We start from the raw sequence: 26,116 nt of genomic DNA, 5'->3' as shown, positions 1-26,116 counted from the left end.
CCAAAACCACACCAGTGAGTAGATGGGGAAGGGGTGAGGGGGTGGGCTAAGGTCATGGCGCTCTTTTTGGTCGCACTGTTAGGCAGACGTCAAAGAAAGGGCCAGTTGTCGGCATTTCTCGGCCTACTGAGCGCCCGCAGAAACAGCTGAGCATTCAGCAAGATCCGGCCGGTACGGCAGAAACGAATCAATGGTGCTGGAGGGATGGCCGCCGTAAAGCAGAAAGAATGTTGATAATCCGGTAGTGGCTTGACAGGCAGTGTAATATGCCTATGTGACGAATGGAAGTACAAGAACCCAGTTTGAGTGGTCAGACGCAACATACATTGATAGCATGTCACCAAGAGTTTCGTTGAATCATTCTGTTAAGCCAATGGTCTATGGATGACAAGCAGTAGTAGTGCGGTGAATAATTTGCCATTTAGATAGGAGCGACTGTAGGACGTCCGAGAGGAATACGCGACCCCGATCGCTCAGTAGTTCACGAAGTGCGCCATGGCGAAGAACAAAGGTGTTCAGAATGAGCGAGGCGACTTCTTTTGCTGATACGGCAGGCAAGCCGGTGGTTTCAGCATATCGTGTCAAATCATCTACGGCGACAAAAATCCATCGGTTACCAGGGCCAGTAGATAGAAGAGGCCCGTATAAATCAATGCCGACACGGTCAAATGGCTGAGCTGGACAGGGATGTGGCTGGAGAGGTGTGGTGAGGAGATGCAGGACACATTGGTGTATTTGTGGACGAAGTTTTACATACCTCGCCAATAATATCGTAGGCGAAGCAGCGTGTAGGTTGTTCACATTCCGCCGTGACCACACTGCGGGTCAGAGTGAAAAGCGGAGCATAAATCTTGACAAAGATGGTGGGCCACTACTAACAGCCATGTGCGGCCGTCATTGTGGTAGTTGCGGTGGTATAAAAGTCTGTCGCCGAAAGTGAAATGCTGTGCCAGTCGGCAATAAGCTCGAGGGGCTGAAACTGCCGGAGGATATGAAACAAACTCGAAAATCATGAAGTTCCATGGGTCTTTTCATTGCTCTGAGGCCATGTCCAGGATCTCTAGTGGGGAGATATCTTGACTGTATGTAGAAGTACTGCTGTCTGAAGTAATTGGGAAGCACGACAGAGTATCGACGCCAGAGTGTCTGCGTACAGAGCGATAGACGACACGGATATCATATTCCTGGATTTGGAGGACGCACCGAGCGAGGCGGCCCGACGGGTGTTTGAGGTTAGACAACCAGCAAAGAGCCTGATGATCTGTCACCACGTCAAAGGGTCGACCGTAGAGATATGGGTGAAATTTCTGAAGAGCCCATACGATAGGCAGGTACTTTTTTTCTATTACTGAATAATTGGGCTGAGGTTTTGTGAGGGCACGACTGGCATAAGCGACAACATATTAGGCATTAGTGTTCTTACGTTGTGCGAGCACGTCACCAGGACAGACATTACTGGCTTCAGTGTGAAGTTCTGTAGATGCGCTTGGATCAAAATGGTGCAAGATTGGCGGAGACGTGAGTACGCAACGAAGAGTCGTAAAGGCCTCATTAGAGGCTTCCGACCGAGTAGAGAGTTCATTGTCGCCTTGTAGGAGTTGGTTTAGTGGTGCGATAACAGTAACGACGTTGCGAACGAAACGTCGAAAATAGGGGCATACGCCAATGAAGTTGCGTAAGTGCTTTCAAGTTAGTGGGCTTTGGTAATTCGGATATGGCGCGAAGTTCAGCAGAATCAGGAAGAATGCCCTCTTCGGAGGAAACATGGCCTAATATAGTCAGTTTTCGAGCAGCAACTAGGCACTTCTTTAAGTTTAAGACAGGTCAAAACTTTATGTAAACAGTGAAGGTTCGTCGGAAAATCAGGGGAAAAGACGACAACGTCGTCGAGGCATCAGAGACAAATATGCCACTTCAGGACGCACAGGATGCCGTCCATCTAGCGTTCAAAGGTGCCGGGCGCGTTCCACAGACCGAGAGGCATTACAGTGAATTCATACAAGTCGTCTGGTGTTAAAAAACGCGCTTTTAGAAGAGTCAGCGAGAGCCACGGGCACATGCCAGTAGCCAGACAGGAGATCTAAGTAGGAAAAACACTCCACTCCTTGCAAACAGTCAAGTGCGTCGTCGATACGGGGCAACGGGTATACATCCTTTCGGGTAATCCTTTCAAGCCTTCGATAATCAACGCAAAACCGTATGTTGCCATCTTTTTTTGCGAGGGCGACTGGTGATGCCCATGGACTACTAGAAGGCTGATGACACCGCGTTCGAGCATATCGTTCACTTGGTCATTGATAACGCGTCTTTAAGTCGCCGATACTCGGTAGGGACGCTATCGAAAGGGTGCATGGCACCCGGTGTCGATAGTGTGCGAAGAAGTCGTCGTAGGACCGAGTGATGTTGCTTGACAATCACAATAAGAAGAGAAGCCTTGAAGCAAGAGAAGTTTGTTGCGCTGCGTCGTCGTAAGGTCAGTGGCAATAGCTGGCGTAAAGGAACGCGGCAGTGACTGACGAGTCTATGCCTCGAGAGCGGCAAGATAAGTGGAGTCGTCCATTGTGTCAAATATTGAAGATGAGGCCTGGGGCTCTGCTCTGCCTAGGCTTTTACGGGGGCGTAAAGTAATTGGTTCAGCCGATGGGTTTGGGACGCACAAGACTCCAGAACGGCGAACGGCTCTGTTAGTGAACGGCGGCGAACTAGGAGTTCAGACAGAGCGGAGAGTAGTGTTTCGTCATCTACAGAGTCACAAGAGATACTTGCAAGAGCGGAAGACCAGGCAGGTATAATGATGTCTTCAGAAACGGCGATATTGTGACAAGGTTCCTTGTCAGTGATAATATCGCTCGAGAACTGAAGCAGCTCAATTTCGGCGTGGGTGCTGTCAATGATCGCATAAATGTGTGGATAGAAAGTCCCAACTTAATATGACGTCGTGTAAACATGATGGCAACACGATGAAGTCTTTGATACAGGGGACCGCCTGAATGACGACACGAGTGGTGCAGGCACCGGATGGCTCGACGTGCTGCGTGTTGACAGTACGAAGGGACAGCCCAGAAAGCGTCGTCGTCATTTTTCCTGTCTTGCGGCAAACACGGGCATCTATCACTAAAAGTGCAGCGCTTGTGTCGACAAGTGCTAGCGTCAATATTCCTTCTATTCCGACTTCAATAACGTTGTTTGTGTAAGTCTGAGGCGCTATTCATTTCGCTGACACCGCAGTTGTGGCCTTCTGAACTGCGATATTTAGTTTTCCTGCCGCAGAGGGCTCCACCGGCGGTGAGAAGGTGAACGGCGAGCAGAGAATACGGTCTCGACGGCAGGAGGAGATTCGAAGGTGTCCGAATAGTTGCGCGTAGTTGGAAACGTGGCGCACATAGACGCACATTGTTGGGGAAGTTCGGTGTAAGCAGGCGACAGTGACGTGCCACGTGTCCAGCACGGCCACAATAAAAAGAAATCGGACGATTGTCTTCCACGCGCCAATGGTCTTGATGTCGTGTATACTGCACTAGTGGCCGGACTGGAGGGGATACGGGCAGGCGCAAAGGCGGGCGAAGGTGACCGTAGGTCTGTGGTGCAGGCCTCATAGCGACTTCGGCGTACGTCAGGGGAGCGGCAGTCGGAGCCTGCTGGAGAGAAGGCGAAATGTGGTCTGCTTCCTACTGCTTGATGACAGATTGGAGAGCGGGTGCCAACGGAGAACTCAACTGGCCTTGTGTAAGTGGAATCAGAGAAAGCTGACGAGCCACCTCTTCACTGACGAACTCCTTGACCTGTAGCAGCAGCGAAGTGTTATCCGGGGCAACAGGCAAGCTCGACATTACATTGAGGTCACCTGAGGAGGTGATTGGCGGGTGGCTATGAGTTGTTTGCGTAGTTCGTCGAAGCTTTGACAGAGACTGACGAGTTCAGAGACTGTCGACAGATATAACTGGTAAATGTCTCCCCGCATCGTTGAGCACGACCACGCAAACGTTGCTCGGCACGAAGCTTGCTACCGGCGGGGCGCCAGAATACCTCCGCCACCTTCATTTTGAAGGCCTTCCACGTTGTGAGATCACGTTCGTGGTTGCGGTGCCACAGGCTGGCGACAGCGCTCAAAAGAAACGACACACACGCAATTCAGTTTTTTGGTGTCGTCCCAGTGGTTGTCGATGCTCACCCGGCCGTAGTCACCGAGCCAGTCTTCTACATCATGGTCTTCGGTACCGCTGAAGATGGGTGGGACGCGTTGATGCAACGGGCCGGGGCAGACCACGGTAGTCACCGGGGCAACGGGTTGTGGTTGTGGTGGTCCTTGTCCCGCATGATGAAGACAGGCTGCAGTGTCCAATTGCGAAGTCCCAGAGCTCCTGTTGTACCCAGCAGCTCCACCAATTGTAAAGTGGATTTATTCAAGTCGTAGAGCAGCAGCGACAAACGCAGCACCATCAGATAGGCCAGAGCCAGATAGCGAACTGGGTACGAGCCACGCGATGGCAACAGGGCTTTTTAGCCTGCCGATCTTCTTCGTCACAGCTTCAATACTTCCCAAGCACGCATTGGAGAGATTCTGTTTTCTTGTCTCACCCCTTTCTTTATAGGTATCTGCCTACTTTTCTTGTGTAGAGTTAGGTGGCTGTGGAATCTCGGTAGATATTTTACAATCTATTTGTGTAAGCGGTCTGTAGTCCTTGATTACGTATGCCTCTATAATTGCTAGTACTTTTACGGAATCAAATGCCTTTTCGTAATCTATGAAAGCCATATAGAGAGTTTTATTGTACTCTGCGGATTTCTGATTACCTTATTAATGGCATGGATGTCATCCATTGTAGAGTATCACTTCCTGAAACCAGCTTGTTCTCTCTGTTGACAAAAGTCCAGTTTTGCCTTTATTCTATTCGAGGTTATTTTGGTGAATATTTTATATGATACTGCGAGTAAGCTAATGTGCCTATAGTTTTTGAATTCTTTAACGTCTCCCTTTTTCTGGATTACTATAATGTTTGCATTTTTCCAGTTTTCTGGGACCGTTACAGTCGATAGGCACTTCGTATAGAGAGCTGCCAGTTTTCCATGCATTATGTCTCCGCCATCTTTGATTAAATGCACTGTTATTCAATATCTTCAATAAAATATCAGTTGAGAGTCAGCACCGTGTCGTCGTGTTACGCATTCTTTTGTCCTCGTCTTGTGTTGCGCTGTAACAAACCTTCCTATGAGTAAAAACGTTGTAGGAGCTGCTCATACGATTTCCGCACACCAGCGTGAGCATGTTGATGGCCAGCGTGCAAATATGCGCAGACATCGAACCGCGTGTGGCTAGGGATGACGAGCAGCCAATCAGGGCCGTCCGGTTGATAGTTGCGACGATATAGTAGTTCGTCCCGTATCGCTATATGCGTGGCTTGGCGGTGAAGTGCACGTGGGTGTGCAGAAGTTGGCGGAACGGAAAGAACATTCAGGAGGTCCAGGGGTCTTTCCGCTGTTCAGAAGGCATGTCTGTGGCGGTAAGTACAGTCAAGGGAAAGGCAGCAGTTGAATATGGTTCGGCAGTCAATTTCACGGGAGCTCGGGAAAGCGCATCTGAGTCAGAGTGATTTCGCCCCAATCGGCACACAACGCAAAGGCCAAATTCTTGCAGGCGAATAGCTCAACGTGCGAAGCGACAGAAGAATCCTTCAAGGATGCGAACCACCACAGCGCGTGATGGCGAGTTACCACATCGAAGGTCTGGCCGTTTAAGTAGGGTGGGAACTTGCTCATTGCCCACACAATCACGAGACACCCTTATTCAGTTACCGAGTAGTTGGATACCGCCTTCGTGAGAGCGCGGCTAGCATAAGCGACAACACACTCACAAAAGCCTGGTTTTCATGCGGCGAGTAGTGCACGAAGACCGACGCTCCTGGCGTCCGTGTGTACTCGGTTGGTGCAGTCGGATTGTAATGGTGCAGAATGGGTGGTGAGGTAAGCAGACGCCGTAAGGTAGTGCAGGCGTTGTCTCAGCCTTGACTCCAATTTGAAAGGTCACCAGAACGAGCAAGTAGCTTTATAAGCAGTGATATGATAGAGGTGCTATTATTGTTATTATTATTATTATTATTATTATTATTATTATTATTATTATTATTATTATTATTATTATTATTATTGTAATGAAGCAGACGCGCCTCGTGTTTCCGAGAGCGGCTCAGAGATGACGACGACCACCCGTGCTGTGTTTAGCAAGAGAGCTCGGGCTGCTCGCTGCTGCTAGGCTGTTGTTTATCTGCTGCTCCTCGCCTTTAATTAAACATCCTTACATTTCGTGGAGATTTCTAGAATCCCTCAAGTCAATCTGGAGCTCCGCAATCGTACGTTACCCACCGTCACCATGACTGACGTGGCCTACGCACCGACTGTACCCACGGCTGCCCCTGTCACTTGAGCCGGCGCTCCCCGTCAGCGCGACCCGGCCACCTTTTGCGGGGCTGGAGAACATTACGTCGAAGACTGGTTGTCCTCCTATGAACTGTAAGCGCTCACAATAAGTGGGAAGACCAGTCTAAACTGAATAACGTCATCTTTTACCTTGCCGACGTTGCCAATCTCAGGTTTGAGAACCACGAATCTGACATTTCGAGCTGGTCCGCATTCAATACAAATTTCGCCGAAGTGTTTGGCCGCCCAGCCGTCCGCAAGCTACGCGCCGAACAGCGTCTGCGCCAGCGAGCACAGCAACCGGGCGAGACTTTCCCCAGCTATATTGAGGATGTCTTGGATCTCTGTAGCCGTGTTAATCCAACGATGGCGGAGGACGAGAAGCTCAACCATATTCTCAAGGGTATCGAGGACGACGTGATTCAAATACTGCTGGCCAAGAGTCCAACCAGCCTCTCCGTACTCTTCTACCTGTGTCAGAGTTTCGACGAATAGCGTCGCCAACGTAACATCGTCCGCCAAAACGTCCCACAGGCTGACTCGGTCTCGGCCATTGTAGATGCCACTACCCATACCGATCCTTCTGCTCTCGTCCTTCAGCTGAAGGATTTCATTCGCGAGGAAGTGGCCCGCCAGGTGTCGCTGCTCCCTCACAGCCAGGACCCTGCCCCAAAACTACCTCCCGCCGTACAAGCCATGCGCGCCCAAGTATCTAACGCACTTACCCCCGTTCGCCTGCCAGATCCTGTGACGGCACCGCTCTCCTATGCTGACTACCCGCCGCTCTTCGCATCTCCGACGGCACCGCTCTCTTATGCCGACTACCTGTCGCGGGTCACACCTCCGCCGCTCAACTATGCTGCCGCTGTCGCACGGCCACCCCCACCGTCATATTCCGTCCCACCAACAACGCACCGTGTTCCGCCTGCTCCCGTTCCACGGCAGTAGCCCCAGGTTCTTGGTCTAGCCGACACGTGGCGCACGCCAAACAACAGGCCTATTTGCTTCGCCTGTGGCATTGCTGGCCACGTTGCACACTTTTGTCGTCGAAACATGCCGTCGCACCATGACGCCTTCGACCAGTTTCCCTACGCGCCACAACATGCCGCCGAAATATGCCGCCCAGATGCCGCTGAGTCGCCGCTGAGACCCTTCGATCGCGACCGCCGTTGAGACAGTCGCCGTTCTCCGTCTCCACGTCGACGGCCACTGTCAGCTGTGCATCGTCGGCGACCTACTGCCGAGGGAAACTAACTAGCGCAGTTCCGGAGGCGAGAACTGCAAGCTCATCGAAATTTCTGAGGCCTCAATTTTCACCACAGAATGTCATTGACGTCCATGCTTAGGGAACATCTGCTCAAGCGCTTATCGATACCGGGGCCGCAGTTTCCGTCATCCTTGAAAATCTTTGTCGCAAGCTCAAAAAAGCCACGACCTCTCCATCTGGCATGTCAATCTGCACTGCCAGCGCGCAGGGCGTTAATCCTACAGCTGTATGCACCGCCCGTGTAGTCATCCAAGACGTTTTGTACAGCATCGAGTTTTTTGTGTTGCCCTCCTGTTCTCATGATCTCATCCTCGGGTGGGACTTCCTGTCACGTCATAGTGCCGTCATCGATTCTTCTCGCGCGCAAGTGGCCCTTCGCCGCTATTTGACTCGCCATCGGTCGGCGCCGACTTCAGTGTTCACAATGTCTTCGTTGGTGATGATATTGATCTACCTCCGGAGACGTCAGTGCTTGCGATCTTGTCGTGTACCACCGTGCCAGACTCAACTGTGGCGTTTACGCCATCTGACCAGCTTGCTCACCGCAAGGAATTATTTCTCCCGTTCGCCGTCCACACTGTTAGGTCTGAATCCGCTTTGATACCCATCTGAAATCCGCACCGCTATCCAGTGACCATACTGCGTTGCGATACCTTGGGATTTGTGCAAGCCGTCACGTGTATTGAAGACCTTGACGTTCACGATGGCGGCCCCCTTTTACATCTGGACGCCATAACTTCCGTCTCATCATCACCGCCTTCAGCAGTTTTCGATAACGCCATCGCTGCAGACCTGTCGCACTCAACTTCTTACTCTACTGAACGAGTTCGTTTCTTCGTTCGACTGCAACAAACCATGCTTGGGTCGCACAACAAGTGTCTCTCATACTATCGACACCGTTTCCCATGCCCCCTTGCGACAGCGTGCGTATCGCTTTTCCGCAGAAGCGCCCCGAGTTATCACGGAACAAGTGGACGATATGCTGCAGCGCGGCGTCATTCAGCCTTCTCAAAGCCCTTGGTCGTCACCTGTCGTTCTAGTGCGAAAAAAAGATGGCACCATTCGGTTTTGCATCGATTATAGCCACCTGAACAGGATTACAAGAAAAGACGTCTACCCACTGCCTCGGATCGACGATGCTCTTGACTGTCTGCAAGGTGCAGAATACTTCTAGTCTTTAGATCTCCGCTCTGGCTGTTGAAAAGTTCCCATGGCTGAGGCTGACCGCCCAAAGACAGCTTTCATCACTCCCGATGGCCTGTACGAGTTTAACGTTATGCCTTTCGGGCTCTGCAATGCTCCCGCCACTTTCGAGCGCATGATTGATACCAGCCTTCGCGGACACAAGTGGAAGATTTGTTTATGTTTCTGGATGACATAGTTGTTTTCTCACAAGATTTTCCGACACATCTTCTTCCGACACGCTTTTACTTCGGTCCCCCTGCATCATCATGCATGACGTGATGGTCGAAAAGAAATAAACTTACTTATCTCGCCCGTCTGCATGAAATCCTGACCTGTCTTACTTCAGCTGGCTTATAGCTCAACCTCAAGAAGTGCAGTTTCGCTGCCCGAACATTAACTGTCTTGGGTCACGTTGTCTCGAAAGACGGTATCCTTCCTGATCCCGACAAGCTTCGCGCAGTCGCCGAGTTTCCAAAGCCCACATCTATCAAGGCCCTGCGAAGTTTCATAGGCCTTTGCTCTTATTTTCGACGCTTCGTGTGGAACTTCGCATTTATTATCGCATCCTTGACGAAGTTGCTTACCCCTAGCAAGGGCATTTCCACGTGGTCACCAGCATGCGATGAAGCCTTTGAAAAGTTACGCGAGTTGCTGACTTCACCGCCGATTCTTCGCCATTACGACCCAACTGCGCCGACAGAGGTTCACACCGACGCCAGTGGTTTTGGCCTTGGTGCGGTCTTGGCCAAACGGAAAGCTACGAATGAAGAATACGTCGTGGCTTATGCCAGCCGTACCCTTAAAACAGCTGAGATGAATTACACCGTTACAGAGAAGGAATGCTTAGCCATCATTTGGGCATTGGGCAAGTTTCGTCCTTATCTCTACGGCCGTTCTTTCAAGATCATCACTGACCATCACGACTTTTGTTGGCTCTCCTCGTTGAAAGACCCGTCGGGCCGCCTCGGCTGTTGGGCGCTTCGCCTGCAGGAATATGACATTCGTGTCGTATACCGCTCTAGTCGAAAGCATTCCGACGGTGACGCGCGCTCTCGCTCGCCAATGACACCTGATCTGGCTTCTCTTTCCGTTCCTTCTCCGACCTCAGAGCCGTCGCTACTGACCGCTATTGACATGCCCTCCGAGCAACGCAAAGACTCATTGCTTGCCCTGCTGCTCGACTACCGTGATGTTCCATCGGTCGTTCCTTCAACACGAATGCTACGCCGTCAAGCAGCCCACTTTTCCGTGCGAGACAACACCCTCCACCGCCGCAACTATATGCCTGACGGTCGGAAATGGCTTCTGGCTATCTCTCGTCACATGCGCTCTGATATATGCGCATACTTCCATGCTGACCCTCCAAGTGCCTCCGCCGGTGTCCTGAAAACCTTCACCCGGTTGCGTCAGCGATATTACTGGCGTGGCATGTATCGGTTTGTGCAGCAGTACATTCGATCATGCACCGTTTGCCAACAAAACAAAACTCCCCCACTGCGCACTACTGGCCCACTACAGCCGCTACCGTGCCCTGCTCGACCGTTTGAGCGCGTAGGAATCGGCCTCTATGGCCCGCTTCCATACAGCGGATATGGACACCGCTGGATTATTGTTGGCGTCGATCACCTGACTCGCGACGCCGGGACCGCGGCTCTTCCCGCCGCGACCACGCGCGACGTTGCGATGTTCATTCTCCGCAACTTCGTACTTCGCCACGGTGCTCCTCGAGAACTACTCAGCGATAGGGGTCGTGTCTTCTTGTCAGAAGCAATACAATCCCTCCTTCGCGAGTGCCAGATCATTCACGGGAAGTTGACCGCGTATCGCCCCCAAACAAACGCTCTCACAGAGCACTTCCACCGAACACTAGGCGACATGTTGAGGATGTACGTCTCGTCCTACCACACCAATTGGGACGCCGTACTCCCATTCGTTACTTTCGCTTATAACACCGTGACACAAGCGACCACCGGTTTTTCGCCTTCTTTTCTCTTGTATGTGCGTGAGCCTTCGTGTCCTCTGGATACTATCCTGCCCTACCAACCTGACGATTCCGAGTGCACAGCCATTTCAGAAGTCGCCCGATACGGTGAAGATTGCCGCCAGCTGGCTCGTTCGTTGACCAGCGAGGATCAGGGTCATCAGAAGACAAGACGCGACACTCATCAGGCTACGCCCACCTTCCCTGCTGGTTTCCTTGTGTGGCTATAGATACCACCTCACATGCCAGGCCTTTCTTCGAAACTACTTGCGCGGTACCACGGTCCGTACCGCATCATCGATGACTCCTCCGCTGTGAACTATATCGTTGAGCCCGCCACACCATCGCCGGACCTTCGTTGCCGAGTTTGGGAGACAGTGCATGTTAGCCGGCTGAAGCCTTATTTCGAGCCCCTCATCTTCTCTGCTCCCTGAGTCGCCAGGATGGCTCCTGTCCACACTTGGAGCCAATGTTATGGAGCAGACGCGCCTCGTGTTTCCGAGAGTGGCTCAGAGACGACGACGACGACCCGTGCTGTGTTTAGCAAGAGAACTCAACCAATATCTTTTATTTATTCAATCATATTACCACCCTACTCGTGGCCTATCCCCCGTAGTGGGTTTGTGCCATTTATTGAGTATTCATCATCATCATCATCATCATCAGCTCGGGCTGCTCGCTGCTCCTAGGCTGCTGTTTATCTGCTGCTCCTCGCCTTTAATTAAACATCATTAGGTTATTAATATTATTATTATTATTATTATTTATTATTATTATTATTATATCTATACATGCATAGATGCGTCGACACCCGCCGTGGTTGCTCAGTGGCTATGGTGTTCGGCTTCTGAGCACGAGGTCGCGGGATCGAATCCCGGCCATGGCGGCCGCATTCCGCTGGGGGCGAAATGCGAAAACACCCGTGTACTTAGATTTAAGTGCACGTTAAAGAACCCCAGGTGGTCGAAATTTCCGGAGTCCTCCACTACGGCGTGCCTCATAATCAGAAATTCGTTTTGACACGTAAAACCCCATAATTTTATTTTTTTTTAATAGATGCGGCGATTGAGGTGAAACGCAACACGGCTTCGCTGCTCGTGCTTCCTCGCAGAGTCGAATAGATTATGAATTTTTATTGTCTCCAGTGTGCAAAACTAAAAAAGTTACTGCTTCCTAAGAATTTGTGCAATATGCAAAAAATCACGTTTATTTTACATTATGTGTTGTGCCATCTGTTCATAACGTATTTTTGTCATATGTACCTTGGTGTGCCCGCTGAGGTATAAATGACCACATAAACACTTGTACAGCACTAATAACATTATTTGTGTTTTTTGTTTCAGAGTGTAGCAAACGAAATAGCGGGCGACTGGATGAATATGATTTCAAACATAAAAGGTGAGTGCTGGTTTCCAAAATTAAGCAAACTTTCCTGATTCTTAGTATGGGCTGTTTACCAAGCAGTAAGCCAGGTTCGGGTAACTGGCAAGCTTGACGTTTATTCCATAGTCACTACACAGAAATGCGTTTTCAGTAAGTGAGCTGTATTATATGCAGGCCTCACGCTAACAAAAAAACTTTAGAAGCAAGGGGCTATATATTTGTTAATCTATTTTTTAATACATAATGTGGGTACGTGGCGCATGCAGGAAAGGCTAAAACTAGCAGAATGATATATGAAAAACAGCTTGTGCACACAATGGTACAAAAGTGCGAATACATCTGTCTAAAGTCAAGTGATTGTAGTCACCCTCAATGCACTGAAAAACTTAATTGTAGTTATTCATTCAGCATTTATTGTGAAGCAGCGAGGCGCGTGGGTGTTTCTGTCCGTGAGCCTACCGTCACTGCATTGCAAATATCCCAAGCTTGACTGCCTTGCACACGCTACACCTTGGTTTCACATCTTCACCTTTCAGGGACATGGGACCTTGCGTCTAGCTACCGTGGCTATATCTGCGGTACCATCAGGGTTAAAAAAACGAAGGGGGGAAAGAAATCGACGCGTGGCTAAAAAATTTATATATTGAGGCTTAGCATCCCGAAGCTGCTGTGAATTATAAGGGACGCAGTAATGAAGGGCTCCGGATGAATTGTGGTCGCATATAGTTATTGAACGCGCACGCAAAAAATGACACAAGTGTTTCTGATGTTCCGTCGTTATGTGACAGGCGCTGCCGAAACGCTAAAGCCACCTTGTTACTAAGGCGACTGCCATCGAAAGAATGATTAAGCCGCTGAAAAATGTCGAATAACCAGGGATTTTCACGTCATGTCGAAGCCGACACCGGTTGCATTCCTAGCCTTGCAAGTTGATGGCTTTAATGAAAAATAAATGTCGAATAACCGCGATTTGAGCATTGTGTCTTGTGCTTCGTTTGTACGATCAACAACACCACAATGACCACTTGCTACTGTCTAGAGTGCAAGCAGTTCTCCTCTTCTGCGGAAAACAGGCCGCATTCATGCATTAACAACTTTTCGTTATGTCAATGTAGAAAAATGTGCTTTGCCGACTGTATTAAAGGGCACGCGCTGCATTAAGCCGACACGACGCTATTGTACTGAGTTGTCACAAGTGTTGTGGGTAATATGCATGTGGCACAGTGCGGCCTGCCACCACTGCGGCGCGAGACCCGAGCTCGGGCTGTTGATGCGTGATCTAGAGCTACCTGCGATCCCTCGAACGAGCTGCATTAAACCCCATTTCATTTGGTGCAGCTGCGGGGTAACCTTGAAAACTGGAACTCCGAAGCCGGACGCTACCGACTGCTGCGACCATGCCTGACGAAACCACCCAGGAAGATGCACCACAGCCGCCGATGATCATCCTTTCCGGTGCATTGCGCCAGCGTGATCCTGCCATCTTTAGCGGCACCGATGATCATGACGTGGAGGAGTGGTTGTCATGTTACGAACGGTTGAGCCAGCATAACAAGTGGGACGGCGTCACCAAGTTGCACAACGTGCTGCTTTACTTAACCGGCGTCGCGAACCTCTGGTTCCGAAACCACGAACATGATTTCACAATGTGGAGCACATTCAAGACAAGTTTCACAGAATTGTTCGGGCGCCCCGCTGTGCGCAAGCTTCGCGCAGAACAACGCTTACGGGGGCGTGCGCAACATCACGGTGAAACGTTCACAAGTTACATCGAAGATGTCATTGACCTGTGTAAGCGCGTGAATCTGTCAATGGCGGAACAGGACAAGATAAAACACATTATGAAAGGCATTGATGAGGACGCAATTCAAATGTTGTTAGCGAAGCATCCGCGTACCGTGGCCGAAGTTATCAATTTGTGCCATTGTTTTGACGAGCTACGGAAACTACGCATCTTAGCTCGGCGCCTACCACCTACGGAAGATTCGTTAGCAGCATTGGTTATTGACAACAACCACACAACTTTGCTGACGCAAATAAAAGAATTTGTGCGCGAGGAGGTCGCGCGACAGCTCTCGATTTTGCTAACCACGGGGAAGCCTTCTCAATATTTGGCTCCAGCGATCCGACAGGTAATTCAAGAGTAAGTCACCGAAGCTCTTCCACCTGCGTGTCAGCCGGCTCCTGTGGCCGCGCCTCTGACGTATGCTGAAGCCGCTGCACCGGCGCTTCGTCTGCCGGGATTCTCTACTCCACCTTCAGCGCCTCTCCAGCCAGTGTTCTCTACTCCGCCTTCGCCTCGCCAGCCGGTGGCTCCCTTTGTCAGTGCACAGCAGCAGGGTAGAAATCCTTGGCGCACTGCTCACAACCGCCCGATATGCTATGCCTGCAGTTCACCGGGACATATAGCGCGCTTCTGCCGCCGGCGCTTGCCGGCCTTCGTGGGCACCGCACGACCACCCAGCTCCGGCTTCGAACCATTCCGTATGCCTCAGCGACCACCACCGGTAGTCTACGCTGCTGATTACATACCAGCACCGCAGTCACACCTCTACAGTACTCGTCGCTCGCCTTCCCCTCGTCGGCGCTCACTCTCACCCATTCGTCGTAGGCCCAGTGCCAGTACTACTGACGCGGAAAACTGATTTCCGCAGTTCCTGAGGCACGAACTGCGTCATCGTCGGAACATCAAAGTCCTCGTTTTTCCCCCGCTAAGGTTATTGAAGTGTCCGTTGATGGCATCAAATGTCTTGCACTCGTCGAAACAGGTGATGCTGTATCCGTGATTAGTGAGCAACTTTGCCGTGAATTACGGAAAGTGACCATGATGCCTTCGGCACTATTGCTTAGAACAGCCACTGCACAACAAGTTCAGCCAGTCGCTATGTGCACTGCCAGGGTGCTGATTCGAGACATTTTGTATTCGATTGATTTCTTTGTGTTAACTTGTTGCTCCCACGATGTGATTCTCGGTTGGGATTTTCTGTCGCGCCATCACGCCGTCATTGACTGTGCACGTGCTGAGGTTCAGTTCCCCGTTCTGTGCGATTTGCCGTCTCACGACATTCAAGTTCATGATATTACCAGGATCTGTGTAGCTTCAGATACTGACCTTCCCGCTCACAGCGCAGTATTTGTCCCTCTTTCTTGCACATCGCTTGCCGAAGCGATGGTCATGTTTTCACCCGCTGCCGTAATCATTCGCCGCCAGCCTATATTGTTGCCTTTCGCCCTCCACACGGTTCACCATGGGGCTGCAGAAATACTGATTTCTAACCCAAATTCGTACAATTTGGTTTTGCACTGTGGCGAGACTATTGGTACCATCGAGATCGAGGTACCATCACGTTGACGTTATTGTGCATTTCCCTGTTCCCGACGACGTGGATACTGCCAACGTCACGGCACTGACACCCCATGTGCCATCTAACCGAGTATCACCGAATGTTTTTTGTCGCTCGAGCCGACACAACGTGAGCGGCTTATTACTCTTTTAAATGATTTTCACGCCTCTTTTGACTGCAACCAAGCATCATTAGGCCGCACAAGTACCGTCTCTCACCACATTGATACGAGACATCACGCACCATTACGCCAGTGTCCGTGCCGCGTGTCATCCACCGAGCGTCGTGTCATCGCCGAGCAAGTTGAAGACATGCTTGAACGTGGCGTTATCAAACCATCCTGCAGCCCTTGGTCGTCTCCCGTAGTACTCATTAAGAAAAAAGATGGCTCGATTCGTTTCTGTGTGGACTATCGTCGCCTCAAGAAGATTACACGAAAAGGTGTCTATCCTCTACCGCGCATAGATGACGCCCTGGATTGTCTTCATGGTGCCGAATTCTTTTTTTCTTTGGACTTGCCATCGGGCTATTGGCAAGTGCCAGTGGATCAATCCGACCGCTCGAAGACAGCTTTCATTACGCCTGATGGCCTGTATGAGTTTACAGTAATGCCATTCGGCCTCTGCAATGCACCCGCGACATTCGAAATGATGATGGACAATATTCTACGAGGCCTCAAATGGAAGACGTGCTTGTGGTATTTAGACGACGTGGTAGTTTTCTCCCCTGATTTCACCACTCACCTCTCTCGTCTACGCGAAGTCCTTACTTGCCTTACCACCGCCGGCCTTCAACTTAACTTGAAAAAGTGCCGCTTCGGAGCCCGCCAGCTGACCATAGTTGGCCATGTCGTGTCCAAAGACGGCATCGTTCCCGACCCTGACAACCTTCGTGCTGTCGCAGAATTTCTGCGGCCGACTACAGTGAAAGAGCTCCGAAGTTTTGTCGGTCTTTACTCTTATTTTCGTCGCTTTGTGGCCAATTTTGCCTGCATCATCACTCCCCTGACGAAGCTGCTGGCTGGCCCTAGTGACCTTCGCGACTGGACTCCAGCATGGGACCAAGCCTTCACCACTTTGCGTCGTCAGCTTACCTCACCGCCTGTTCTGCGCCACTACGACCCGAGTGCACTGACTGCAGTTCATAACGACGCCAGTGGCGTTGGTCTTAGAGCCGTCCTTGCACAGCGAAAGCCTGGCTTTCCAGAATCTGTGGTTGCATATGCGAGTCGTGCTCGCACGAAGGCAGAATCTAATTATTCTGTCACGGGAAAAGAATGTTTGGCTATAGTTTGGGCCCTAAACAAATTTCGCCCTTACTTGTAGGCCCGTCCGTTCGACGTTGTGAAAGACCACCACGCGCTCTGCTGGCTTGCGTCACTGAAAGACCCGTCGGGGCGTCTTGAACGTTGGGCTCTTCGGCTCCAAGAATTTGACATTCGCGTCATTTATCGATCCGGGCGCCAACATTCTGATGCAGAGGCGCTCTCCCGTTCGCCCACGTGATCCAACGAAACGCCACCTTCATCCATAGAGTGCCCGGTTGCTACGGTTGCTGTTAGTGACATGCCGTCTGAACAGAGAAAAGATCCGTGGATTGTGTCTCTCATTGACATTCTTAGCAGTACTCCTACGTCTACATGCCCTCGAGCCCTTCGTCGCCAAGCCACCCACTTCGTGCTACGGAACGCCATCTTGTACCGCCGAAACTATCAGCCAGACGGTCGCAAATGGCTGCTAGTCATCCCTCGCCATTTGCGTTCCGACGTATGCACGCATTTCCATGCAGACCCACAACAAGCTCATGCTGGCGTCCTGAAAACCTACGAGCGTGTGTGTGTGTAGTGATTATTAGGTGAAGGGAAGAGAGAAGTGCAGTGCCGTAACTGTCTCTCAAAGGAGGACACCTCAACAGCACTGCACAGGGTAGGGGAAGTGGGGAGAAAAAGATTAGAGAGAGAACGAAAGAGAGCGGAAAAAAAAAAGACAAGAGGGTTGAAAAAGAAGAAGCAATGCGGGGCTTATAGCCGCGCTCTCAGTTGTGTTTCGACAAAAAAGTCGAGAAGGGCAGCAAACGCTCTCTTGGCGATGGAGGCGTGGGCTGCGGGAAATGGGAGTTCTGTCTCCGTGGTGCAGGGTAGACCCACACGACGATAGGATGTACAGAGCGCGGTGCGCTCAGCGTCGAACGATGGGCATCGCAGCAGGAGATGTGCGAGAGTCTCATCCTCGCCGCATTCCGCACATGTGGGGCTGCCAGTTCCGCGCAGTCTGTACGATCGGGCGGCCGTGCTGTAGCAGCCGACGCGGAGACGGAGAAGAAAGGAGCGGTCCCAGCGGGAGAGGCCGGCGCGGGGGAGGAGGCGAGGGGGTGTCCCCGCCGCAACACGTGAGTCAGGGTGATGCGCGCGGAGGGTGCGCGTGATAGTCGTCCTGGCCACGTCGAAGCGGGAGACAGAGGTGGCGAGGGCTCCGCCAGCGGTACTACTGGCGCGGCATGTATTCTTATGTCCGCAAATACATTCGGTCATGTGCAGCCTGTCAGCGACGTAAGACATCTCATACGACAGGCCCTCTGCAACATTTACCGTGTCCTGCACGTCCTTTTGATCGGGTTGGCATTGACCTTTATGGGCCTCTTCCATGCAGTGCTAACGGAAATTGTTGGTTAGCACCTCACACCTCACAAGATATGCTGAAACTGCTGCACTTGCTTCGGCTGCTGCTCGCGACGTCGCCGCATTCATCGTACGGCATTTCGTCTTACGGCACGGCGCACCGCGAGAACTGCTCAGTGACCGAGGCCGTGTCTTCTTGTCCGAAGTTATTAATGAGCTACTCGCCGCGTGCCGCACAATTCAATGCACCACTACGGCGTATCACCCACAGACTAACGGTCTAACGGAACGATTCAACCGCACTCTTGGGGACATGCTCACCATGTATGTTGCGTCTGATCATTCCAATTGGGATGATGTCCTCCCTTTTGTGACGTACGCATACAATACCGCCGTTCAGGCTACCACAGGCTTCTCACCATTTTTCCTTTTTAATGGACGTCAACCATCCACTACCCTCGACACCGTACTACCATATCACCCGGATGCCTCTGAATTCACCCCTCTTTCCGAAGTTGCTCGCCATGCTAAAGAGTGCCGCCAACTGGCTCGCTCGTTCACGTCGGATACCCAAGGAATCCACAAAGATCGCCACGACAACGATCAGCCCACACATTCATTCGCCGTGGACTCCCACGTCTGGCTTCGGCTGCCCTTCCAAGCTCCATGCCTTAGCCCAAAGCTTGCTCCGAAATATCAAGGTCCGTACCGCATCGTCGCGTGTACTTCGCCTGTTAGTTATGTGGTCGAACCGGTGACGCCATCTTCGGACAAACGCCGCCGTGGCCGCGAGACCGTTCACGTCAGCCGCCTGAAGCCGTACCACGACCCCCTTATCGTATCATCACCTTAGGTCGCCAGGATGGCTCCTCTTCACCGCGGGGGAAGTTGTAGTGGGTAATATGCATGTGGCACAGTGCGGACTGCCACCACTGTGGCGCGAGACCCAAGCTCGGGCTGTTGATGCGAAGCGCTAGGACTCGTGATCTAGAGCTACCTGTGATCCCTCGAACGAGCTGCAATAAACCCCATTTCACAAGAAATAAGGTGTGCCAGGAAGCGCTTGCAAGCAGGTGAGATACCACATTATCTAGAAAAAGGCATCCTGCAGATTACTTGAATGCGTCTGCCTTCGTTATGTCAAGTGCGCATTATATACATAAGTGTTAAAAGCATACCATTTTCTCCTACCACCTTAAGTATGCTTTACGATAATATCCACTTCTGTGTATGCGATCTGAAAACATGCTGTACATTCATGCAGTTGTGTTTATGCTGACATGGACACACAACATATTTCTTCAAAGGCGAATAATTTTTGTAGAATACACGAAAGTGCTCTGCATAGTTTCACTGTGGCTTTTTAACACAGAATGGGGACATATATACCAAGCTCTGAGAATAAAAAGCAAAAGACAAGCCACAACGGGAAATACAATAGCACAAGGACAGTGCTCGTGCTTACAATTTTTAACATTTGAAACAAGCATAACACGTGAACTTGCACGAACTTCATGCAGTTGTTACCTAAAAAAATTGGGCCTCTCAGAACGCTGTTTTCTCCTTCATTAAAAGAAGTTTTGTCTATAGCAAAATTATCTAAGGTAGCAGATAAATACTTGAGGAACAAAAGACACATACGTCCTAAACTTCACTATAAGGTCACGTATGCTGCAGAGAAGTTATATAATGAGGAAATTAGACAGCTAAGTTCTCGAAGCTCTAATGAAAATAGAGGTAACTATGACTAGCATGAAAAAAATGAATGAGAGTGCTGCCTAAAAATTTACGTTTTTGAATTGAAGAATTCTTCTGGAAGCAAAGAAACACAAAGATTTTTTGTCCTGGGAAGCACATTCCGTATACATGTCGCAGAGTTTGGGTGTTTACAGAGAGATTCAAGTGAAGTTTCTTTATGTATACACAGGAAATGAGAGACAAAATGCCTCTTAAAGTATGTATATCATGTTGACATAACTGCTTTGTCATCTCCAATGCATCAGATATCCTTGCTATATGTTCACAATTATTTGTCTTGATAACTCCTGGACCTCTAGGCGATCGTCGTACCTGGAAGGAAAACGAAATTCCACTAAATGTTAGGCAATCCAAAAAACTATATCATCTTGGCCTATGTTTTGCCTAATAGCTATTCAAGGCCAATATAGTATTATCTTGGACGAAACAGGTCTCAATATTAACCGCAAACTTCTCGTGCTGCGAGATAACGATCCGAGGTCCTTTATGTCACTGCCTTCATTGTGACGACGAGGGTCGTATTCAATTCTTTTAGGAACGGGGCAGTCCACGACTATTTGAAACGACTTCACTTTCGCTCGACACAATTATGCATCTTTACTGCGTGCAGCTGACATTAAAGTAGTGAGTGTCTTCGATTTTGTGACATCGCTACTAGGAAGCTACCCGTGGTTCCAAACACATTTTCGCCAATTGCTGGAGGCTAATGGTCAGAAAGGTGTAGAATCAAAAAGAAGCCCTTTCATTTTGTGCGCCCGAATCGTTAATAATCAGCATGTACACGTCACCTTGTGATCGCGTGGTCTCGCAGTTTCCGTGGCGCCTCCAGACAGGCAGGGGAAGCTAACGTGGCCCAGCAATGTGTGACCAATTGAGGAGGTCCGGCGAAGGATTGCAAAAAAGGTTGGCATAACTTTCAGTTATTGGAGCGTTGTTCGCCTTGCGCGAGACAAAGTGAGTCGCTCTCTCGTGTTGTTCCGAAGACATACCGACAGCGCCTCTGGCATTTTCTGCGCTGCTGAAGCCTTATGGCCTTTGAGAAAACTGAGTATCGTCGGAGAACTGATTTTATGTTGTGTTTATTGGTTAGATTGGCAAGTACAATTCTCTTAGCGAGTTTTCTTGTGCCGGTCGTTCATTGTTAGATTTTGTCATCCCCTTTTAAAGCTGAACATGCAGAAGGAGGAAATTTGGGAGACCAGGCAAAAACGTTTTATATGCAAAGGCGAAAAAAACGGTTGCATATGAAGGTGTTAAAACAGACAAGCATTAAATTACAATTGTTCTACAAATTTTGTTGTCATTACAGGAAAATATTTGCTGTTTATTTTATCGTTATAGTCATTCGCGCTATAAGAGAAGTAGGCGAAAGTTTATAAACATGTTTTTCATCTTCTATGAAATATGATGAACCGGTCTAGACACGCAGGAACCGCCAGGCATTCATATTCATTTTCGTTTTTGAGGTGAACTCGCACAAAGCTAAGGTCCGGAGTCCAAACCAAATGGAACACACTTTTCGTTCTACATGGTTCAAAGCACTTATGATTTGGGCTGCTTACCAATAATATCTTTAAACGAAACACATGGCGCACCTGCTGTTTGTCAAATTTGATGAAGACACAATACAGAGACGACAAAAGCTCGTTTTGGGAAGCAACGTAACATGAATATTATTGTCTTCATTGTTTCTTATTTTTTCAGCCTCTGACTATAAATTCAAAATTTGGTCAAGAGAAGACGTTATACTATCAATACATATGAGTGAAGGAGTAGAAAACAACTATTACAGGCTGGTAAGTGCATGTCTTGCATTTTTATTTCATGTTTTAAGCGTTTCGAAAAATTTGTTGAATGATCTGAGACGTAAATAGCTGAAGAGATGCTTCAACATGCTTCAAGTTAGTTTTCTTTTCCATTAGCGCTATGCATGCCTGTTTCAAACATGAAATGCTTTTAACTTCCGTTGTCGGTGACCTTTAAGTGACCTGAAGCCAAAAGCCAGAACCGTTATCCGAGCACTGAAACGAGAACATCTGGGTAAGTTGCGAGAACAAAACGAGGTCATCTCGGTAACCAGTCAAGACGTAATAAAATACTTTCTCTCGGCCCCACTCTATGTACAGTACCACATTACATATGCTAGTTACTGCATAAACGAGTTAAAAAGAATATTGTTTCCAAATTCTCCCTAACGTCGATTCACAGTATAACTCAAGCTCTAACTTCTAGTGCACTGAAGTTTTATTTGTTATTTGCAATAGTGACATCGAAATGGAGATACAAGGCACCATACACATGGTGCCTTGTATCTCTATCTCCGCACAGGCAACCCTCGTCAGCGAGGGTTGCCTGTGCTTTTTTGAACGTCAGCGGTCCGTGAGTTCCGGGGCACGTGTTTTCGGTCGCATTGAGAGATGGCGCCACACTGCGGAGGGTCTCCTTCTGGCATTTTACTTCTAGCTGGGCGGTGGCCTCAGTCTAGTGAATACTTTGTAGGCAATGAACAGTAAGCTGATCGGTCTATAATTTTTCAACTCCTTGGCGTCCCCTTTCTAATAGATTAAGATTATGTTGGCGTTCTTCGAAGATTCCGGTGTGCTCTAGGTCATGAGGCATTGCATATACAGGGTGGCCAGTTTTTCTAGAACAATCGGCCCACCATGCTTCAACAAATCTGCTGTTACCTGATCCTCCCCAGCTGCCTTCCTCCTTTGCATAGCTCCAAAGGCTTTCTTTACTTCTTCCAGCATTACTTGCGGGATCTCAAATTCCTCTAGACTATTCCCTCTTCCATTATCGTCGTGGGTGCAGTTGGTACTGCATAAATTGCTATAGAACTCCTGACCCACTTGAACTATCCCATGCATATTAGTGATGATACTGCCAGCTTTGCCTCTTAACGCATACATCTGATTTTCACCTATTCCTAGTTCCTTCTTCACTGCTTTTAGACTTCCTCCATTCCTGAGAGCATGTTGAATTCTGTTCATATTATACTTCCTCATGTCAGCTGTCTTACGCTGGTTGGTTAACTTGAAAAGTTATGCCAGTTCTATTTTAGATTTAGGGTCAGAGGCATTCATACATTGGCGTTTCTTAATCAGATCTTTCGTCTGCTGCGATAGCTTACTGGTATCAAGTCTAACGAAGTTACCACCGACATCTATTGCACACTCCTTCATGATGCCCATAATATTGCCGTTCATTGCTTCAACATTAAGCTCCTCTTCCTAAGTTAAAGCCAAATACCTGGTCAGTAACTTGATCGGGAGTTCCTCTATTTTCCTGATCAAGCTACAGAACAGGTCTTCGGCTACTCAACAATAGACAATATTCACACTATGAATCAGGCGATAGAGAAATGTGCGGAATATAGCCAACCCTTATATATAGCTTTCATTGATTACCAAAAAGTGTTTGATTCAGTCAAAACCTCAGCACTCATGCAGGCATTACGGAATCAGAGTGTAGAGCCGTATGAAAAAATACTGAACGATATCTATAGCGGCTCCACAGCCATCGTAGTCCTCCATAAAGAAACCAACAAAATCCCAATAAAGATGGGCATCAGGCAGGGAGATACGATCTCTCCCATTCTGTTCACAGCGTGTTTACAGGAGATATTCAGAGATCTGCATTGGGAAGAATTAGGGATAAAAGTTAATGGAGAATACCTTAGTAACTTGCGATTCGCTGATTATATTGCCTTGATTAGTAAGTCAGGGGACCAATTGCAATGTATGCTCACTTACATGGAGAGGCAAAGCGGAAGGGTGCTTCTAAAAATTAATCTCCAGAAAACTAAAGTAATGTTTAACAGTCTCAGAAGAGAACAGCAGTTTACGATAGGTAGTAAGGCGCCGGAAGTGGTAAGGGAATACATCTACTTAGGACAGCTAGTGACTGCGGATCCGGATCATGAGACTGAAATAATCAGAAGAATGAGAATGGGCTTGGGTGCATTTGGCAAGCATTCTCAGATCATGAACAGCATGTTGCGATTATCCTTCAAAAGAAAAGTGTATAACAGCTGTGTCTTACCAGTACTCACCTACGCGTCAGAAACCTGGAGGCTTACGAAAAGGGTTCTACTTAAATTGAGGATGACGCTACGAGCTATGGAAAGAAGAATGATGGATGTAACGTTAAGGGATAAGAAAAGCGCAGATTGGGTGACAGAACAAACACGAGGTAATGATATCTTAGTTGAAATCAAGAAAAAGAAATGGGCATGGACAGACATGTAATGAATAGGGAAGGTAACCGATGGTCATTAAGGGTTACGGACTGGATTCCTAGAGAAGGGAAGTGTAGCAGGGCGTGGAAGAAAGTTAAGTGGGCGAATGAGACTTAACAAGTTTCCAGGGACAACATGGCCATGATTAGCACATTACCGGGGTAGTTGGAGAAGTATGCGAGAGGCCTTTTCCATGCAGTGGGCGTAACCAGGCTGATGATGGTGATGATCATGATGATCATGATAATGATGATGACAGTTAGGTCTGGGCATCGGATCACGGCTGCGTCGCGTGGCGTGGTACGTGGCGGCTGCGTCACGTGGCTGGTACGTGCCTTCTTCAGGTGGTCTTTCGTCGGCGTATTCTTTGCTTCCAGGCTTCGTCGGAACAGCGGCGTGTCGTTTTTATGTCGCCGAGGTAGTCTCTTCGTCGTCCTCGTTTGCGGCGGAGGATCTTCGTCAGTTCGACGAACAGCAACCGCACCTCCATCCGTTGGTGCTTTTAGTTTTCCGAATATGGGCCCACAGACCGGCCCCGGGCTGGACCAGTGTATGGACGGCGCTGTGGCGACACGTAGCGGCCTGGTGACGGAGAACGGAACGGTGGTGGAGGGCTCCACTGGGTGGCGGAGAAGTAGTCGGCAATATCGCGAGTTCGTTCGCCAAGCATTGGTCGCGGCGCGTTAACGGCGAACACTCGCAGTGCCATCTCCCGGTATGGTCATTGGTAGCAGACGTGGCCAGCTTCCCCACAGTGGTAACGCAGCGGGCGGTGGTCAGGAGCGCACCAGACGTCTGTTTTCCTTGGAATGCTGCGCGGAGCGATGGGTTGGCGTGCTTGCGGCGACGGTGGTGGACGACGGAACTGCGGCGTCAGTGGCCCTGCCACGGGCCCGCAGGGAGAATGTGACAGTGGGCTGCAGCGGCGTATGTCATCGTTTGCGACTGACTCTTCGGTGATTCAGAGGCTACTCCAAGTGAATTTTGGAGCTCCTCGCGTACGACGTCGGCATTCGAAGCCACTTTTGTCTGCGACGAAGGGAACAGCTTCTGAAGCTTCTCCCGCACAACCGCTCTGATAGACTCGCGCATGTCATCGGTCGCCACTGAATGAACTGGGGCGTGGTTTGTTGAGCTCGTGAGGTGGTTGAATTGCCGGTTCCGCATTTCCAGTGTCTTCTCGGTGCTGGTGGCCTCCCAAAGAAACTCGTCGAGGGCCCTCGGTGGGCTTCGGATCAATCGGCCGCAAAAGTTCTTCCTTTACACCACGCAAAACCAGGCGGACTTTCTTCTGCTCGGGCAATTCTCGGTCAGCGTGGCAGAACAGACGGCTAATTTCTTTCGTAAATAATGCAACGTTCTCATTAGGTAGCTACACTCGGTTGTCTAGTAGAGCTTGGACTCGCTCTTTTCACACGACGCTTGTAAATGTCTGCAGGAAGCCGCTGCGGAACAGCTCCCACGTCGTCAAGGTGGTTTCTCGATTCTCGAACGACGTCCTGGCGGCATCTTCCAATGCGAAAAATACATGGCGAGCTTGACGTCGCTGTTCCAGTTGTTAAACGTAGTGACCCGCTCGTACGTCTCAAGCCAGCTTTCCGGATCTTCGAACGTTGAATCTCGGAAGGTCGGACGCTCCCTGGGCTGCTGTAACACGATGGGGGACGCCGCTCCCATTGGGGATGACTTGGCGACGATGTTCCTGGTCGTCTCAGGCAAAAATCCGTGCTCTGGGCATCTCGCTGTTATGCATTTTTTTACGTTCTTGCCATTTTCGTGAGAGTCATTTCATCAAGGATGAGCAAGAAGATGTTCCCACGACCACTTGAACAAGGTCAGTCGTCTACTTCATCGCTCATGTTTGGACGATGTGCCTTTGGAAGCTCGGACCGGCTCGATTCCAGGGAGAGCTCAGCGCCAGAAGCCA

At 49.7% G+C, this 26,116-nt stretch overlaps 1 protein-coding gene across 8 annotated transcripts in view; it reads left to right on the top strand.

Annotated features, from left to right (window-relative positions):
- LOC126530720 (uncharacterized) overlaps positions 1-26,116 on the top strand; it is a 207,791-nt gene that overhangs the window by 75,931 nt on the left and 105,744 nt on the right. For all 8 annotated transcript variants that reach the window (XM_055070762.2, XM_055070765.2, XM_055070764.2 and 5 more), the window contains 2 exons: positions 12,191-12,245; positions 21,654-21,745. In XM_055070762.2, the coding sequence (XP_054926737.2) occupies positions 12,191-12,245; positions 21,654-21,745 (147 nt within the window). The remainder of the gene's footprint in view (positions 1-12,190; positions 12,246-21,653; positions 21,746-26,116) is intronic.

This window comes from Dermacentor andersoni, chromosome 5 (genome assembly GCF_023375885.2).
Source record: "Dermacentor andersoni chromosome 5, qqDerAnde1_hic_scaffold, whole genome shotgun sequence".
NCBI classification, from domain to species: domain Eukaryota; kingdom Metazoa; phylum Arthropoda; class Arachnida; order Ixodida; family Ixodidae; genus Dermacentor; species Dermacentor andersoni.
The sequence above is the reverse complement of the archived record's forward strand: the minus strand, read 5'-3'. Positions and strand labels throughout refer to the sequence as shown.